This window comes from Balaenoptera borealis, assembly GCF_965194805.1.
Source record: "Balaenoptera borealis genome assembly, chromosome: 19".
In the NCBI taxonomy this organism is placed as follows: Eukaryota; Metazoa; Chordata; class Mammalia; order Artiodactyla; family Balaenopteridae; genus Balaenoptera; species Balaenoptera borealis.
Window position 1 is genome coordinate 54,486,696 of NC_138878.1, and position 20,147 is coordinate 54,506,842.

A 20,147-nucleotide genomic window follows, 5' to 3' on the forward strand; every position below is an offset into this window, starting at 1 on the left:
ATGTATCTTAAACTTCTTTATATTTTCCCAAAGGTCACTGGGGATCTCTTCTTTCAGTCTTTTTCTCTCTGTGCTTCATTTTTCCTGGCATGTTTTTGAGTTCACTGATTTTTTTCTTCTCTTGTGTTTAATCTCCAATAAAATTTTCTTCTTGGATAGTTTTCTTTTCTAGAAGTTCCATCTTGTTCTCTTACATATCTTCCATTTCTGTTTTCATTATATTTATGGTTTAAAAAGTCTTCAGTATATCGAGTATAACAGCTTCTTTAATAATGTTATACTAATACCATTTTCCCTGCCATTTCAGTCTGGGCCAACTGGTTGATTTTTCCTGGTCTTTTGTCACATTTTTCTAATCCATCATATAGACACTGGACATTGTGAAATTTACATTGTTAAATGGTGGTTATTGTTATTCTTTTAAAGTGTTGAGCTTTGCTCTGCAGGCAGTTATATTACTTGCAAGTTGGCTTGATTCTTTTGAAGCTTTTAAAAAGCAGTTTAGGATAGGTCTGAAGTGTTTGCTTTACAGATAGTTTAGCTCGACTCCTAATACATAACTCTTCTGGGCTACCTAATAAATAGTATGGGTGACCATCCCATCAGGGTCAGAATTAGAACATATCTTTGCTCTGTATCAGCTCTGGGCATTTTACAACTAGCAGCTCCTTAATTACTTTTTGCCCGGTCTTGTAGGATCACACCCTACTTCTTTTAGGAAAGATTAAAAAGTACTTTTTTGAACATTTCTGAAACTCTTCTCTGCATAGCTCCCTCCTCAACCTAACTGCCCTGCAACTTGCAGGCATGTCAGTCTCATGGTCCTCATCTTCTCAACACAGTAACAGCAGGATGCTCTCTCTATTTGGGGCCGCCTTTCTCATTATCCAGAATGTGTCTCTAGGTGGAAAGTTGATGTGATCATGTTGCTCACTACATTTGTTTCTCTCTGTCAGGGATCAGGTCCTGTCCAAACCTGTTATTCCATCATGACTCCAAAGGAATTCCATATTTTTTGCCCCTGCTGATGTTATGGGGAATGAATACTCTCATACATTAATGATGAGAATGTAAATTTACTTTTTAAAAATTTGGCATAATCTGTTAATATAAAAAAAGTACACATAATTTGATTTAGCAGTCTAATCTGTAGGAATATATTCTATGGAAATAAAAAACGAACATGCAAAAATAAGCATATAAGGATATTTATTGCACTGGTTTGCAGCAACAAAGAAATAACTTGAAAGGAATGGATAAAGAAGATGTGGTACATATATACAATGGAATATTACTCAGCCATAAAAAGAACAAAATTGTGTCATTTGCAGAGATGGGAATGGACCTAGAGACTATCATACTGAGTGAAGTTAAGTCACAAAAACAAATATGGTATATTAATGCATATATGTGGAATCTAGAAAAATGTTAAAGATGATCTTATTTGCAAAGCAGAAATAGAGACACAGACGTAGAGAACAAACGTATGGATACCAAGGGGGAAGGGCGGGTGGGATGAATTGGGAGATTGGGATTGATATATATACACTACTATGTATAAAATAGATAACTAATGAGAACCTACTGTATAGCACAGGGAATACTACTCGGTGCTCTGTGGTGACCTAGAAATGGGAAGGAAATCCAAAAAAGAGGGGATATATGTATATGCATGGCTGATTCACTTTGCTGTATAGCAGAAACTGACACAGCAGTGTAAAGCAACTATACTCCAATAAAAAAAAAAACCACACACACACCATAAAACAAAAAACAAACAAAAAAACCCCACAAATGACCATGAATTTAAAAATCTCCTGGTTGTACACTGAAAACAAACAAACAAAAAAAAGAAAGAAAGAACCTGAATACCCAGCTTGGGGGGAATGGGTAGGATATATCATGGCATTGCTGTTACAATGTTCCTGTTTTATTGTAGGCATTTTAAATAAGAAAAGCACAGTGCACAAGAGACATACCAACCAAATGCAATGTGCAGACCTCATTTAAATCCTACTCAAATAAACCAACTATAATTAATAAAATTTTTAAAATGAGTCAGCTGTTCAAGATACACACTGAAATATGTAGAGGGCAAATGACATAATATACTGGCTTGGCTTTAAAATATCCTAGCCAAAAATATTTGGAAGATGAAACAAGAAAGGCAAAAAATGGGTGATTATTAAAAATATGTGGTAAAAAAAAAAAAAAAAAAAAAAAAATATGTGGTAAGTTCACAGCTGTTCATTTTACTATTCTATTTTGGTATACATTTGAAATTTTCTACAATAAAAAGTTTAAAGAGGGACTTCCCTGGTGGTGCAGTGGATAAGACTCTGCGCTCCTAATGCAGGGGGCCCGGGTTCGATCCCTGGTCAGGGAACTAGATCCCACATGCATGCTGCAACTAAGAGTTTGCATGCCGCAACTAAGGAACCCACATGCCGCAACTAAGGAGCCAGTGAGCCGCAACTAGGGAGCCCACCTGCTGCAACTAAGACCTGGTGCAACCAAATAAATAAATAAATAAATATTTTTTTTTAAGTTCAAACAAAATAAAGCAAGTTACAGATAAATGGGTACTTATCCCATTAAAACATACTCTTATTACATTCAGCTGTGGACCATATTTGAAAACAGAAGGAAACAACAAAAAATAAAAACCAAAGTTTTAACAGTAGATGGTTGGGAGATAGTGAAGGTGATTTATTTTTTAATTTTTATTTATTTATTTATTTATTTTAACATCTTTATTGGAGTATAATTGCTTTACAATGGTGTGTTAGTTTCTGCTTTATAACCAAGTGAATCAGTTATACATATACATATGTTCCCATATCTCTTCCCTCTTGCATCTCCCTCCCTCCCACCCTCCCTATCCCACCCCTCTAGGTGATCACAAAGCACCGAGCTGATCTCCCTCTGCTATGCGGCTGCTTCCCACTAGCTATCTATTTTACGTTTGGTAGTGTATATATGTCCATGCCACTCTCTCACTTTGTCACAGCTTACCCTTCCCCCTCCCCATATCCTCAAGTCCATTCTCTAGTAGGTCTGTGTCTTTATTCCCGTCTTACCACTAGGTTCTTCATGACTTTTTTTTTTTCCCTTAGATTCCATATATATGTGTTAGCATACTGTATTTGTTTTTCTCTTTCTGACTTACTTCACTCTGTATGACAGACTCTAACTCCATCCACCTCACTACAAATAACTCAATTTCGTTTCTTTTTATAGCTGAGTAATAAAGAAGATGTGGCACATATATACAATGGAATATTACTCAGCTATTTTTTAATTTTTTGCACTATTTCTTTGGTATGGCGTAAACTTTAATATGGAATGTTGTAAGAGGAATGTAATGACTTTTGAAAAGAATTATATGCATGTAAGGGAAATAAAGCTTAATTTTGAACAGTTATGATGGTATCAATATATCTTAAAGTAGCAACTAAACCAGTATTGCAGCCACGACTTCCATTTGTCTTTAATAATCCTTTGATTAGTGTACATTCCTATCCCCTCCCACTACCTTAAAAGGTAAACCCTAAGTTTTAAAATTTGATTTATGAAATAAACATAACAGTGCTGAGATAATTAGCATTCATTCAAGTTTCTCCTGTTAAACAATCTTGTAACAACAGCATCAAGAATAAAAACCTTACTAAATTGATCTAAGATGACAGAGTAGGGAAACGATTGTGAAAATTTAAGCTAGAAGGATTGTCCCTGTATAGGTTAGTGACTGATTGTAGAACAGAAAAGCATTATGCCACCCACTAAATTTAAATAACTGCAATTATGCCTTAAATTTCCTCTTATAATTATTCCTTTTGGTCAAGAATAGATTTCTCGAAGTGTGTTCACAACACAAAATATTAAGTATTATGGAATAGAAGGGATTCATGGTCAGGACTGGGAAACAATGGGTTAAACAAGGTAATATTTTCTTTATTGCGGGACTTCTTACAATTTTTTAATTTGGCTTGTTCAAAGTGGAATTCATTAAGCCAATAAGAAAATTTGGTTATGCATGGCCTTATATGCAATGAGGCAGAACACTTCATCTCCAAAGGTATTTTGGAGATTATTATTTCTTGAATGTATCTTAGGAAAATCTGGTTCTGGGTATTTTCTACAAAAGGCTGCTAACATGCATATATATTACTTGTCAGAGGTATTATCAATAACTTATTATCATTGTAGCACATAACATTCTACTTACATTCCATTATTTACATTTTCTTTAAATTTAGTTGGGCAATAATGGTAGTCCCTGAATTGTAAACAACTGACCAATGATGGCACAGTTTGTCGAATCTGAGCGGAGAATGCATGACTGCATTGGCATCACCGTGGTTACACTAATGATTCAGAGTGTTCTAATGGTTCTCAATCACACTTATCTTTTTGTTGTTGTTTAAAAAAGGGGGGATTAACATTTAGATTATAATTTTGTAATATATATGTAAAACCAGTCTTTTTTAGAGTGGGGATAATGAACAATATTAAGTTGTGAAGACAACTAAGTGGGCTGCAGTGTTCATTACAGACTATGTAATAGAAAACAGCAGAGTGCCTCGCATATGGAAAAGTATTGTCTTGGGAAATTTTGTATCAATTCTTCTATCAATGTCTTTTATTTTACTTTTATTATTATTTTCTTTTATTTTACTAATTGTTATTTATTTCCATTATGTACTAATACATTTCATTATATATCGTCATAGTATCTGTTCCTTGAATTGTAGAAGAAAAACATAATTCATACTTTATAATGTTCAAAATAATTGCATGCACAAACATGTCTGCTAATTAATTACTTGTTAACTGGGTTTTAAATGTTTTATATTATTCAGAAATCCCTGAGAGAAGTCATGTAAGTGGTTTAACTTGAATTTAAATTATGTTTGGGAAAATTGGTTAGGGTACTTGAATGGGTTGGAAACATTATTTTTCCCATTTGAAGTAATGGGATGTAGGTAGGCTCTGAAGTTTGGGCATCAGAAAATTTACTGTTCATCATGTTATCAGGAATAGATTAGGTTCAGATAATGAGGAAAAACTGTAGTTGGTAAATTTTGCTTTGATTTCTCATTTAAGACAATATTTTATAGGTTTTTTTTAATGGCATTAACTTGGCTATCATTTTGTTGGTAAATTCTTTTATCCTTAAAGTAGTAATTAGAAAATGTGGAAAATGACTTCTGCTTTTGTAATTTGTTGTAGAAAAATCACCTCTCCTTGATTTTATAAAAAAGCTCTACAACCGTAAAGAAATTTCTTCCATAGAGTTTCTTTCCAGTATGAATTTTCTGGTGCAGCAAAATTTATGAGCTCTAAAATAGAGGCCTTCATACTCTTATTATGTTCTAAAGCTCTTGTCATAGAATAAATTATTTGGGTTCAAAAGGGGATAGATGGTAATAGAATGTTTACATCTCTCTATGGCACTTATAAAATATTCCACCATTTGACTTCTCTAATAGCATTAATAATGATGATAATAATCATGATAATGATAATAATAATAACGATAATAACACTGAGTATCAGATACTGTCCAAAGGGAGTTACATGTGTTTAATCACTTACAATTTGATCATTATTATACCATTATAGTATTTTACACATAAAGAAATGGAGGCACAGAGAAGTTAAGTAACCTATCCAATTTCACAGTTAGGAAATATTAAAATAGAGATGGTGCTCAATAAAGGATATAATTCAGCATTACATTCCAGGGTTATAGAGATTTTTAAAAATGTTTAATGGGTTCCAGAAGTCATTTATTTCTGCATTCATGAAGTTAATATAAGCTTTCTAAAAATGAGTTGATTTTGAACACAATCAAAAGGATGTCCTATATTCATTACAAACATAATATGAGTTCTCTAATATTCCAGAGCTGCTGAAGATGGGTGAAGGCTTTCTTATATTAAATCATATATAAAGCTTTCTCAATTATGAAGCCTCATATGTTGAATAAGTTGTGAATGACGTCTAAAGTCTTTACCACACTGGATGCATGCATAGGGTTGCTCACCAGTATGGATCCTTTGATGTAGAGTAAGTTCTGAGCCACGACTAAAGGCCTTCCCACATTCCTTACATTCATAGGGTTTCTCACCATTATGAGTTCTTAGATGTTCAGTAAGGTGTGAACCACGAATAAAGGCCTTCCCACATTGCTTACATTCATAGGGTTTTTCACCTCTATGAATTCTCTGGTGTTCACTAAGTTGTGAGCCATAAATAAAAGCTTTGTCACATTCCTTACATTTGTAGGGTTTTTCACCTGTATGAATTCTCTGATGATATGTAAGTTGTGTGGTACGAAAAAAGGTCTTCCCACATTCCTTACATTCATAATGCTTCTCACCATGAATTTTCTCATGTTGAGTAAGATATGCACCACGAAAAAAGGTCTTTCCACATTCCTTACATTCAAAGGGTTTCTCACCTGTATGAATTCTCTGATGTTCACTAAGTTGTTTGCCACAAATAAAGGCCTTTCCACAGTCCTTACATTTGTAAGGTTTCTCACCTGTATGAATTCTCTGATGTTGAGTAAGATTAGAATTAGAAATAAAGGCTTTCCCACATTCTTTGCACTTATAGGGTCTCTCACCTGTATGAACTCTCAGATGATAAGTAAGTTGTGAGCCACGAGAAAAGGCCTTTCCACATTCTTTACATTCATAGGGTTTCTCACCTGTGTGAATTCTCTGATGTTCATTAAGTTGGGAGGCACATAAAAAGGCCTTCCCACATTCTTTACATCTGTAAGGCTTTTCACCAGTATGAACTCTTTGATGATAAGTAAGGTGTGAACCAAGAATAAAAGCCTTTCCACATTCCTTACACTCATAGGGTTTCTCACCACTATGAATTCTCTGATGGTAAGTAAGCTGAGAGCCAAGAATAAAGGCCTTCCCACATTCCTTACATTCATAAGGTTTTTCACCACTATGAATTCTCTGATGGAGTGTATATTGTGAACAATAACTAAAGGCTTTTCCACATTTCTTACATTCATATGGTTTCTCTCCTGTATGAACTCTCTGATGTTCAGTGAGTTGTGAACCACGAATAAAGGCCTTCCCACATGCTTTACATTGATAAGGTTTTTCATTAGTATGAATTTTCTGATGTTGAATCAGATCAGAACTACGACCAAAGGCCTTTCCACATTCCATACACTCATAAGGTTTCTCACCATTCTGAATCCTCTGATGTTGAATATAGGTTGGCTTTTTGCTGAAGATCTTCCTACATTTCTTAATGTCAGAGTGTTTTTCTTTATTATGACTTTTCTTATGTTGAATACGGCATGACAAGTAGCTGAAAGCTTGTTTACATTCTTTACATTTGTACAATTTTTCCTTGGTAGGATTTATCTGATGAAGAATAGGGGACATGGAATGGCTTTGAGTGGCCTCTTCTTTACAGGTAATTTTCATGTGCATGTATGGTCTTTCCTGACTTCTCTGTTGATCCTCAAACTTGCCTTTGCACTCTGTATTTTCTCCAAGATCATTGCACTCAAGGTTATGGCTGATAGGTTTCCTCATATTCTCCCATTGCAGTGATTCCATTTCATAAGTTCCCTTTTCTGGACATGACTTTTTGGTCTCACAGCTGTATTCCAAGTCTGTAAAATAACAAGAAAGCAAATTCCTGCTGTTTTTGTTTGTAAGAAAAAATAAACCTTCTAAGGTAAAAATGGCAGATAAAATGATAATTCTCATAAGAACAGAATGGCTTAAACATTGCTAAAAATTTTGTGCAATTTAAAAAAAAGGCACAAGGAGAGAACATAGAATGAGGGGAATTTATAGGGGGAAAATTAATTAAGAAAACAGATTAAGTCAGTGGTTCTCAAACTTTGGAGTGGATTAGAATCACCAAGGAAGCTTATAAAATTACCACAAAAACACCCCTGGAAATAAACAAACAAATGCCTGGGTGGATAGCCAATCTATCAACAAATCCTATTAGCTCTCCTGTCAAAATTTATCAAATATCTGACCACATCCACTACAACCACATTAGGCCAAGCCACCCATCTCTCACTGTAATAGCCTCTTATCAAATTCTTATGCATTTTAGACTCCCTCACATGCTGTTCCATCTGCCACGAATGCTCTCTGCAAGGCCAGTTTCTTTTCATCTAAAACATACTAACTTAAATGCCAGCTGCTCAGAAAGACTATCACTGAAAACTCTAATTGGGTCCATGCCATGTCCTTATTCTCTATATCTGCACCTTCTTCTTCATTCTTGTTTCAATCTTTGCAATTCTAGAATTACATTTTCTTTATTTATGTTGATCCTCCTATTCCTCAAGCTTCAAGTGTGGGAAAAATACGCCTCTTTATAGCTATTCCCCAGAACATAGAAAGCAAACACAGTGTTTTCTTTTTCCCTTCATGTATTTTTTCAGGTCTTTGTTTCCAGTATCTTCTACTCAAGGCCAAATGTTCTCATATTTCCCAGAAAAGCATAAGGTTCTATAATGTTCTAGAAATAGTGACAACTTCATACACTAAAGAAAATTTTATGTTATTCTGAACAAAGTTGAGAGATGGGTGTAAATTTTCAAATGTAGAAGAACACTATCCACTGTGACTGGAGCTCCAGGCACACTCTGGCAACACTGCATATAGGCTGTAGAGTGTAATAGAGGATGGTAGTGGGAAAGAAAATAAACATATATCAGTAAATTCAAGTTCAAACGGTCTTTTAGAAATAAGAGTCAGAAATCTGAGGAAAACGTGCTTTTGCTAAAAAGTACAATGAAACTGTAAACTGTAAAGTACAATGAAACTGCAAACTGTAAAGTACAATGAAACTGTAAACTGTAAAGTACAATGAAACTGTAAACAGTAAAGTACAATGAAACTGCAAACTGTAAACAAAAACCCCCACACGGCTCAATTTAACACCAACTCGTCAGCAAAATGTACTGGGATGAGAGTATCTGGCTTCTACTTTCTGTCAGAGAAGCACAATATGGTTTACAAGACAGTAGGAAAGAAACCAACTGGAATATGGTGATTAACGGAACAGTGTAAGGGACCAGATAAATCCAGTTTAGATTCCAAACTGCTCTCCATGTTATAGTAACATGATAATAAAAATGGGAAGAAATATAAATCTAATGATTCTGGGGTGGGAAGCACTGTGAGACCACACAGGGTAAGGTGCTAAATGACAACCTAGTGGGATAAAGAAAGTGAAGATAAGAATACCCAAATCTTAAAACCTTTCTGAGGGTGAGGAGTATGTATGAAAAGGTACTCAAGTAAGTAGTTCTTTTTATTGTCATTAAATCAATGCAAGAATAACTGGGAAAACTGCAAAAGGGGTGATGGCTGAAGACAACAAAATGGAGTCTGAAAAGCAGAAGGCATATTGAAAGGCCCCTTTCACTCTTACCCCCTCGAGTCCTACTGAGTCTATCTCCTAAATAGCTCTTGAATCTGTTTCCTTATCCCCAACACCACTGCCAACACTCCGAGGACGCCCAAAGCAACTCTCATTTGAACCACGACAATAACCTACTCAGTAACGTCATGAGACCCATCCTTCTAATCTCCATCTGGCAGTCAGAGTAATATATTAAATGTGTAAATCACATTATGTCACTGTCCTATATAAGATTCTTCATAAGCTTGCAAATGCTTTTGGGATAAAATTCAAACTTGTTAGTAGCATTTTTCAAACTGCTTTTGACTGCAACCTCACAATAAGAAATGCATGTTATATTATTATGCATGTTATATTGTGAGTACACATGCACAAACATAAACAAGACAAATAGGTCATGAAATTATCTTTTTTACATGTGATGCATTCTAATATTTTATTTTATTTTCTCTTCTGTTTTATTTTATTTATGAAACAAAACTAAACCAAAAAATAAAAACAAATGCTGCTCACATTCAATAAAGATGTTAAAAAACAAACAAACAAAAAACAAATGCTGCTCACAGCCTATCAGGTCATTTCATAACCCCTAGAAGGTGCTGCCTGGCCTGGCTTCTGCCAGCTTCTCCAAACTCACACCTGGTACCTCTCCCTTACTAGGCTCCAACTACAAGGGTCTTCTTTGAATATCTCATATACACCAGGCTCTATCCTCTTATAGCCTTCAGTACCTTGTTCCCTCTGCTAGGAATGCTCTTCCCTCTACCCTCAGCCTCCCTACTGGCTTTCCATCCTTTCAGGGCTCATCTGAAATGTCACAGACCTTTGCAATTCCTGAAAAGCCTTCCCCAAACCCAGACTTATAGCAACACTGCACCTACAATTCTTTCTTCTATTAAGACAACCACTCCACTCACTGCAGCCTAAAAGAAAGGCCCCCATAGCTTTTGGTGCTGGTAAGACCTCCACATCCTGCTATTAAGGCTGGTTTCTCCTGGGAGGTCTTGATTTCCATAAACTCTTAGTGTGACAGTCCCATCACTCTTAGTTTGTAACAGAAATAAGCACCCACCTTCCCCAAAGAGACCACTCAGGACCAATCCTGTAATGCTTGACATCTCTGGGTATCCAATTACCTCTGAAAAGCCCTGGCTTCCTGGGTCCTTGGTCATCACTAAGACTCTCATCCCAATCCAGGTCTGGACATCCTCTGTTATGACCCAATGTTCTACTGCATGCTAACCAACAGACCTTCTGGAACTCACAGTATACTTTCCAGAAGTACTCTAATCTCAGCCTCCCTTCTGATTATCCTCTTCACCTTCTTGCTCTGATTGAAACCTTGAGCACACTGCTTCCCCTGAAACACTGTTTTCCTTCACTTCATTCCACCTACCCTCTCCCATAGCAGATATAATAGACCTTATTGTTACCAATAATCACAACACCTCTAAAAGTTCAGTTTCGAGCAATCATCCTTTTGACCACTACCACCCATATTTCATTTACCTTATACCATCTATTACTTATCTCCATCTTAAAGACTCTCCTTTGAAATCAAAACAAAACAACCTCTCCTTTGATTCTTTGGTTCACTTTGCAGCTCCTATCCATTTACTGTACTCCTTCCTGGCAAAACTTCTCAAAAGAGTTGTCTGTACTTCCTGTCTATACTTTGTATTCCACTTTACTCCCCTTATAACTAACATTTTGCTGTATTTACTTCCAGGTTTTTTCCCTGCACTTTTATGTAGTTACATATACAAACTTGAATCAAACTTCTTTTTCCTCATTATTATATCATACTTCTTTTTCCTCACTATTATAATACTGTTATTTAAAACTTCTAAAGCATTTAAAAACTCTGTTTGTACCTTTGAGAGCTCCTCAAATGGGCCTTCCACACTGTCTGGTGAGTTAACTCACTATCCCACTGTAGTTTTTACTGTTGACTTATTCCTTCTTCATTCTCTTTTTAATCCTCTACAATCAGGTTTTTGTTCCTCTCATTTCCAAACCTACTTTGTCAGGGTCACCAATATCCTTCATCTTGCCAAATCCAATAGTCAGTTCTTAGCCTTCATCTTACTTGAGCTCTTAGCAGTATCTTTCACAGTTAACCACTCTCTCCTTGTGTTTGTCGTGGCTTCCAGTACACTGAATTCCCAATTACTTCCTAGATCACATGTTATTCAGGAAGCTCCTCAATTTCCTTTGCTGGATCATTTTCCTCTTCCCAACTAAATGTTGGAATGCCCCATGGTTTAGCCCTTGGACTTTATTTACCTTGCTTTCCATCTAAACCAATCCCTCCATAATCTCATCTCGTCCCATCATACAGAGATTAATCCTATATTTATCTCTTCAGTCCTGACTACCCTCCTGCAGGCTTTCAAATGTGTGTCTAACTTCTCTATGGAGATATCTAATGGGCATCTCAAATGCGTAACTCTTGACTTCCATCTGCAGGCTTCCAAATTCTGATGCCTCTTTCTATTTCCAATCCTTCAGCAAATCCTATTACTCCTACCATCAAAATATAACCAGAATATAACCCATTCTCATCACCTCCACATATTAAACCCCATTCCAAGCCACTATTATCTCTAATATAGACTCTTGAACCAGTCCTCTAACTGGTCTTCTGCTTCCATTCTTACCATCTTCCTACACATAACACCCAGAGTGATCTTTAAACAATAATCCCCTACTCATCTGCACAAAAGTCTCCAAGGGCTCCCTATCATACCTAGGATAAAACCTCACTCCTTGAAATGGCCTACAAGGCCTCATATGATCTGATCTCTGCCTATTTCTCTGACCTCATCTCTAATTTCCACTTTCACTCACTCTGTTCTAGCCACACTGACCTTCTTGCTGATCCTCAAATAAAGGAAGCTCAGCCTCTCCTCAGGGCCTTTGCACTTCTGTTCTCTCTGCCTGAACACACACTTGCCTTATTTTTACACAGCTAATTTCTTTCCGGTCTCAGTTCAAACGTTACCTCCTCTGAGATATCATCCCTGCCCATCCTAATCTAAGAACACAATAAGCTCTCAACAAACGTTTGCTGGTTGGAGATACCTAGCTAAATAAAAAAGAACAACTGGGAAAAAACTCAATCAAGAAATAGAAAAAAGGACTGTCTTGGAAGAAACCAAAGGTAGTTTCCTCATTAAAGCAAAAGGGGGGGACATCCCTGGTGGCACAGTGGTTAAGAATCCGCCTGCTAATGCAGGGGACACGGGTTCGAGCCCTGGTCTGGGAAGATCCCACATGCCGCAGAGCAACTAAGCCAGGGCGCCACAACTACGGAAGCCTGGGCGCCTAGAGCACGTGCTCTGCAACAAGAGAAGCCACTGCAATAAGAAGCCTGCACACCGCAATGAAGAGTAGCCCCCACTCACCGCAACTAGAGAAAGCCCGCGTGCAGCAACGAACACCCAACGCAGCCAAAAGTGATAAATAAATAAATAAATAAATTAATTAATTTTAAAAAAAGGGTGGGGTGAATGTAGGAGGAAGAGCGGTAAATGGGAGTTGGAAAGGAAGTTCCTTTGGGAACTCATGTCGATATCACCTTCCTGCTCTCCCTAGGTCTCAGGTCTTCTTTCCACAGGCCTTTGAAGGGAGCTTCACACAAACATCGCAAAGTGTTGTCACTTCATAAAGCAGCTGTATTATTATCAGCAATAGCTGATCCTGCGTGGCCAGCTCTTATTCACCTGAGCTCCATCTTGTCATGGCTCTCACCACCATCCATGGCTCCTTCCCTCGCTCCAGTAAGGAAAACACGTCTGGCTTAGGGATCGAACATCCAGCTTAAAAGAAAAGAAATGGGACATGGTCATGGGATGAAGAGTCCCAGATTCAAATCCAGTCCATTGGTCATCAAAGAAAAGAAATTGACAGGAAGTGATGAAGGAAGATGTGAAGGTCCGAAGGGTGAGAAATAAAAAGGTACACAGTGGGGCTATCTACTTCTACTTTTAAAAAACTCAAACATTTCCTTAGGGAATAGAAATCAGAAATTCACAATGAAGGAGGCAGAAAGTATGGGAGACAAATTCTGAAAACTGTGTAAAATGATCTTACCCAGTGAGATCAGGTGGCTGTAGTTCTCCACCATGACCTCCCTGTACAAATCCCGCTGAATGGGGTCAAGGCATTCCCATTCCTCCTGAGAGAAGTTGATGGCCACATCCCTGAAAGTTACCAACCACTGAAACAACAAATCCATTCATTATTTGTGAAAATATGATGATGATTTTGAGGTGAAATGAGGTAAGAAGGAGGAGGGCATTGAAGGAAGGGGGTGATATAATAAACAATATGCCATGGCCGAACACCTGTAACATTGAAGGAAATTGGGTGCCTGAACTGTAGTGTCAACATGATCCTTGATCACTGCTATTGCCGCAGACAAAACTTCCTATGTATACTAGGACAATTGCATTATCCAGAAAGGTCTGGGAATACAAAAGGCCAGATGATTGCAGTTTCCCAATTAAATGAAATATTGTATGCAATCACACAGCACTTTAAGCTTTCTAATTCTCAATAAATAATAAATAAATTCTCAACTAAGGGGTTCTTTCCAAAATTATCTTCTCTCTTTAAAGAAAAGGATAAACCAAATTGATGAAATCTTTCCAAACAATTTTTTAACAAATCTCTGGACTGGAACATAGAATTTGGATATAACTTAGAATCTTTTTGAAGATTCAAGTTCATTAAGTCACTATATTATGTCACCAAATATAATGGACATACAGTATTTTCATTTTATGGATGTAATGATCTGCTTATTTGGGAGTATTTAAAACAAATTCTTTAATGTCTTTAATGTTCTTTAATGTCTTTACCTCTAGGAATCTAAAATTCTCAAAAGAGTATACATCTGGCAGATTTTATTTGCTCCCACTTTCTGTGTTCCTAGGCTACAGCAGGCTGATGGATGCCAGTCTAGGTGCACACAGGCATCACTCTGACACATTCTGGCCAACTCCAAGGTAAGCCTTGCCTCTCATTGGTTTCTTGGCAAGAGGGATGTGGTAGATAGACTAATGACCCCACAAAGATGTCCATATCTTAATCCCTGGAACCTGTGAGTATGTTACCTTACATGGCAAATGGGACTTTGTAGATGTGATTAAATTAAGAATCTTGGGGAGATTATCCTGGATTTTCTGGTTGGGCCCAATGGGATCACAAGGGTATTTTAAGTGATAGAGGGAGGCAGAAGAGTCAAAGAAGGAGATGTGATAATGAAAGCAGAGCTCAGAATGATGTGATTGCTGGCTCTGAAAATGGAGGGGACCCTTGAGCCAAGGAATGTGAGCAGCCTCTAGCAGCTGGAAATGCAAGAAAATAGATTTTCCTCTGGAACCTCCAGAAGGAACACAGATCTACCAACACCTTGATTTTAGCCCTATAAGACTGATTTCAGATTCCAACCTCCAGAAGTATGACAGTAAGTTTGTGTTTAAGTCACTAAGTTTGTAGTAATTTGTTACAGCAGCATCATGAAACTGTACAAGAGGCAAGATCTCTTTCTTCTCAGGACTCAGTTCCCCAACCAATTTCAAAAGCCTCACAAAAAAATCTCACCACACACTGAGATTGGGAACAACCAGCAGAAATGTTGTCACTTCCAAGTGGAAAACTGAGGTTTGTAGAGATGAAAGTCTGTCATGTGTCTCATTTAACTACCTCACTAAACCACTGTGCTAATACTACTCTTAAGGGGAGATATTTCTGCTTCCTCATGGCTCCTGGCAGAATACCATCTGGTGCAGGGAAAAACATTTAGAGAAGAATGAAGCTCTTTGCTACGATCACTCACTGGAATGGGAGAAATTTGGGAGCAGTTCCTTTACAGGACTAAGCAACACAGAAAATATGGGAATAAACATATCTGGTGTTCATATAACCCAACAAAATGATTGCACTTCAGGGAGGAAAGAAGAAACAGCAACTCACGTGAGGCATGGTTTTGAGAACTGTCAGAACTGATCAACTTTCTGGGTTCCTCTCCTGGAGATGTGCAGAGTCCTAAGAGGAGAGCAGGGCTGGAGACGGAAAACAAAACCATGAGAACAAGCTTGCCTCAGAGCCCACAAAATGAGCACCTTGGAACTACCTTTATTTCCCCTCTTTGAGGGAAGTTTGGGAAAATCTCAGCCCTCTTACAAATCCAGTGGAATCCAGATAGAGCAGAGGGAATTCAGGCCAGACTTTTCCTTAATCCCCATGATGCTGAACAGGACCCCAGAGGGTGCCAGTTTCCATGGGCATCTTACATCTCTAGGATAGGGGAGTACCCAGGGAGCCCTGGGGAGCAGCGCTTCCCCAGGGCCCACATTCTAAGTGAGATGCTTCGCTCCCATGCTTAAAGGCTCAGGCCCACAAGACTGCTCCTGACTTCAGAAGCCAATCGCAAATCCCAGGCCACTGTACTTCTGACCAACCAGCTATAAATTGGGGGCTCCTACAATCCCCTCCTAAGGTTCTATACTTTGCTAGGATGGCTCACAGAACTCAGGAAAGCACTTCACTTATGTTTACCAATTTATTATAATGGATACAATTTAGGAGCAGCCATATGGAAAAGATGCATAGGGCAAGGTATGGCGGAGGGGGAGCTTGGAGTTTCCAGTGCTCTCTTTGGGATTGCCACCTTCAAAGCACCTCAAGGTGTTCACTAACCCAGAAGCTCATCAAATCTAGTTCAAGAGTTTTTATAGGGCTTAACCTCCAGTCCCACCCTCCCCTTTCCTGGAGGTCAGGTCAGTGGGTGGGTTGGAAAGTTCCAACCCTCTAATCATTTGGTCTTTCTGGTGATCAGCTCCATCCTGAAGCTATCTAGGGGCCACACTCCAAGCTACCTCATTAGCATAAATTCAGGTGTGATCAAAAGGGGTTCATTATGAATAACAAAAGACACTCCTATCACTCAGAAATTTGCTAAGTTAGGAAAACCAAATAGTTGATGAAGAAAAGTTCTCATTTATAGAACTCCAGCTAAGAAATGCAGAAGGAATTGAGAGAATTTTTTTTAAAAATCACTATATGTAACCCTTAATAAAATAATAGATCTCAGCATCAATCATAAATGGATGTTATAACCTCTACGTCAGTGTTTCTTACCCTTCTTTTTCATTATTAGTTCTCCCAAAGCCTTTTAAGACAACTTTTCTCCTGACACCACTTACCTATGAAATTTTAATACCACAGATATACTGTATGTGTGTTTATGTAGTGTCCACAAACCATTATAATATTTAATATGAGTTTTGTCCCCCTCTCTGCCAAGAACCAAGTTTCACCCCTGTGGGGGCAATACCCCTCCTTCTGCCATTGAGAATGCATGCTTTAGGTGAAAGAGGAAGAGGGCATTTTATAAAGGAAGAATTAAGTGGACAGCACTGGAACACCAATCAACATGGCATCACCAGAAGTGGGACACCAGACTTTAAAAAACCTCAGGATGTGATGTCACAGGAAGTACACAACATGACCTATAAATTATTTTTGCCTGAAAATGTGATTTAGGCAAAATATGATCTGAATCTGATCAAGGCTCTAGATCTAACTACCCCTTAACAGAAATATGTAGCATAGGGGAACTAATTATATGACACCACAAGGAAGAAATTAGCCAAAAGGAGAATGCACAGTGTTCTATAAACAAATAACCTAGTTTTTCTACAAATCAATGGCAACAATTAAAATAAAATAAAAACAAAAAATAGAGAAAAGAGTTATGGATTAAAGAAACTTAAGAGACTTGACAGGGACTTCCCTGGCAGTCCAGTGATTAACACTCCACGCTTCCAGTGCAGGGGGCCAGGGTTCAATCCCTGGTTGGGGAACTAAGATCCCACATGCCAGTCCTCCAAAATATTTTTTTAAAAAATTTTAATAAAAAGAGAGATTTGACAACCAAATGTAATGTGTGGACCTATCTGAATCATGATTTGAACAAACCAATTGTAAAAAAAAATCTATCTTCCAAAGAATTGGGGAAGTTTGAATATATACTGGGTATATGATATTATGGAATGACTTAGTTTTTAAAGTTGAGATAGCATCATGGTTATTATTTTAAAATATGTCCTTTTGGTTACATAAGCATACATGTGATTAAAATACACTTTGAAATACTAAAGGAAAAAGGGGGATGGATAGGTATAAGGATATTTGCAAATGTGTTAAATTACAGCTGAGCGTTGGACACATTGGGGTCATATTATTTTCTACCCTGCTTGAAAATTTCCATACAAAATTAAAACAAAAGTCCACATTTCCTCCAGAAAGTATAGTTATCTTTCATCAAAAATCTTAGACCAGAAAGGGCTGATTTGTCATCAGGTGGAAAAGGAGAGGTGCAGGTGTGGTTGGTGAGTAGAGTAGACTGGTGAGGCCATCCCTGGAGCGCTATGATTCACAGGGATAGCAATGCCTAAGGACAGTCACTGGTTTCTCCTAAGGTTTCTCCTTAGGAAGATGTTGCAGGAGGTAGCAGCATCTTGAAAAGAAGAAACTCGAGAGAAGAAAGAAAATGGCAACATATTTTAGAAGAGACTTTTAGCTGTGCAATATTTTTTTCCTTTCCTCTGTATACTTCTGTTGGAAAAAGTAGAACAGAGAAAAAAGAAGCAAAGGATATCAAGCCTTTCCCAGAGCCGACCAAACAGTTTAGGACCAATTCCCACAACAACTTCAGGCTGAGAGAGGGATCAGTTTTTCCCCATAGGGTTCTCAAAGTAGAATGGGGCATCCTGTTTGGGTGGTCTTCTGCCTTCCTGGGGCATAAACTCTCACTGTAGGGGCATCTTCAGAATAGCCTCGTTCTCTGGAACTGCGGCACCTGGAACCGCGCGATTCTCAACTGGAGAGACTCTGTCCCTGTCTCATGGCGGGAGAGTACACAGTCACTAAAGGGGCACAGCAGCCAAGTGCGTTAGAAGGCGGCAGGTGAGCCCGTCACGCGGCCACAAAAGCGCGCGCACACTCACACACCCAGCACTGTGGAACGTTCATGATAACATCTCCCTGCTCCCGTTGGTCGGGAACCAAAGTCACAGCGCCGCTTTTGCCGGCGGAGAGCGACGCCAAGTGCACACTCATACCTGCGGCGCAGAGGAACACAGCTGATAGCACCACGCCTCCGCCGCTAGGAACCGAAGTGAAGCGGCCGACGACCAGCGGAGAAGGGCACAGCCACTCCGCACTGGCAAGGCCGACTTCCGTAAGGAATTAACCTGAGTGCTACGAAGTTGGAGATACGTAGTCCAGAGCCAGGATCGTCTCGATTCCTGTCAGCACCGAGCCCCAGCCGGCACACCGGTATTCCCAGCACCTTATAAGAACTTCCTTCTGGATGCTCCAACCCAAAGGCAGCGTGCGGGTCCCAGCGAGGTAGTGCACTCACCTACCGCTGCAGACTGGATCCTTAAACCAAGGAGTAACGGAGTAAGTGTACGAAATGGCGCAGGGACGCGGTGGCCTCCGGGAAATGTAGTCTTAAACATGAACCCGGCCCGATCCAACAGAATCCAGAGGCAGTGGCCACGTCCTGTGGTCCGGAATCGGGCGCGCCTCGGGGTTCCCTTGCTTGAATCCGAGATCTCACGCTGCTGCGGTGTGAGCCGACCTATTTCATTTCACTCAAGTGACTTCCCAGAGGTTCTAGAAAATCCCAGAGGTTACCAGAGCTTGAGTCTTGCAGTGATGCCTTCAGAGAAATGTAGTCCAGGGCTGAAAAACCTGCAGAAGTCTAGGAAGCAGGGTCCAAATTTCTTAGACAGAGCTCTAGCCCGGACGAGGTGACGGTGACTACCGGGTTGCTGCTCAAAGGGGTTCAGGGGTGTGATGCTTACTTCATGGTCGTGTGTGTGTGTGTGTGTGTGTGAGTGTGTGTGTGTGTGTGTGCGCGCGCGCGCGCCCGCGCAAGTGCAAGTGTCCTCTACAGGGAAAGGGAAGACTGTGGGGAGTGTGATGTGTGTCAGATTGTGCTTGAGACTGTGAGGAATGTTAGTGGATAAGCATGTGATCCATTTGGGATTGTGTTAAAAGTCTGGGGATGGTGTGACTATAGCTTTAAGGATGAGGTATGGGATTAATCAGACAGTCTATGATTAAGTATTTTATAACTTGTAAGAAAATGCTTTTTCTTTGCATGGTTGTGAATTTAGAATAGATTCCATGGAATTATAGAAATGTTAAGTGAAAGATACATTGAGAGTTCACCTGTAGTAGTGAATGTGGGAAAAGAAATGGGTGAGCATAGTATTGTGAGAGTGGGTATGATTGTCTCATGATGCAGCTCTGTGTAATAGTGGTATCTTTAAGCTTCAGTTTCCTCACCTGTAAAATGAGGTTAACATTCGTGTAACATTTGGAGCAGTGCTGTCCAATAGATATTTCTGCAGAACTGGATTCCATGTGCGATGTCTGTGCTGTCCAATACCATAGCCCTGGCCACACTGGGCTATTGAGCACCTGAAATGAGACTAGTTTGACTGAAGAACTAAATTTTTTATTTTGTTTAATTTTAATAAATTTATATTTAAATAGCTATATGTGGCTAGCTAAATTTGACAGCGCAGTCTGAAGTATCAATTTGCCTTCAAGATTTGGAGGGGGAGAAACTTAAGTAATTTCATCTAGCAAATAATTTGAAAAATGAGTTTTACATTGAAATGAAG

General features: G+C 38.7%; 1 protein-coding gene across 4 annotated transcripts; it reads right to left on the reverse strand.

Moving 5' to 3' along the window:
- Positions 1-2,226: 2,226 nt before the first annotated feature.
- On the reverse strand, positions 2,227-18,908 carry ZNF571 (zinc finger protein 571). Of its 4 annotated transcripts, XM_082367332.1 has the most exons (5): positions 18,570-18,907; positions 15,418-15,506; positions 13,531-13,657; positions 13,161-13,256; positions 2,227-7,657 (listed from the first exon to the last, which is right to left on the reverse strand). In XM_082367332.1, exons 2-5 carry the CDS (start codon positions 15,424-15,426, stop codon positions 5,964-5,966), a joined length of 1,926 nt encoding a protein of 641 aa, XP_082223458.1. In that variant the 5' UTR covers positions 15,427-15,506; positions 18,570-18,907; the 3' UTR covers positions 2,227-5,963. The 4 variants fall into 4 exon arrangements, with proteins under 4 accessions (XP_082223458.1, XP_082223457.1, XP_082223459.1 ...); XM_082367331.1 differs by having other exon boundaries at positions 13,531-15,506; positions 18,570-18,908; XM_082367333.1 differs by lacking the exon at positions 13,531-13,657.
- Between the last annotated feature and the right edge of the window lie 1,239 nt (positions 18,909-20,147).

Bases quoted from the DNA above. Each gene is read 5' to 3' on its own strand.
- ZNF571 (XM_082367331.1), bottom strand. From the start codon at position 13,675: ATGGATTTGTTGTTTCAGTGGTTGGTAACTTTCAGGGATGTGGCCATC. The intron at 13,257-13,530 runs GTAAGATCATTT...TTTTCTTTTAAG, and splicing joins CAGCCACCTGATCTCACTGG to CTGGATGTTCGATCCCTAAG. The intron at 7,658-13,160 runs GTGAATAAGAGC...GTTATTTTACAG, and splicing joins CATGACAAGATGGAGCTCAG to ACTTGGAATACAGCTGTGAG.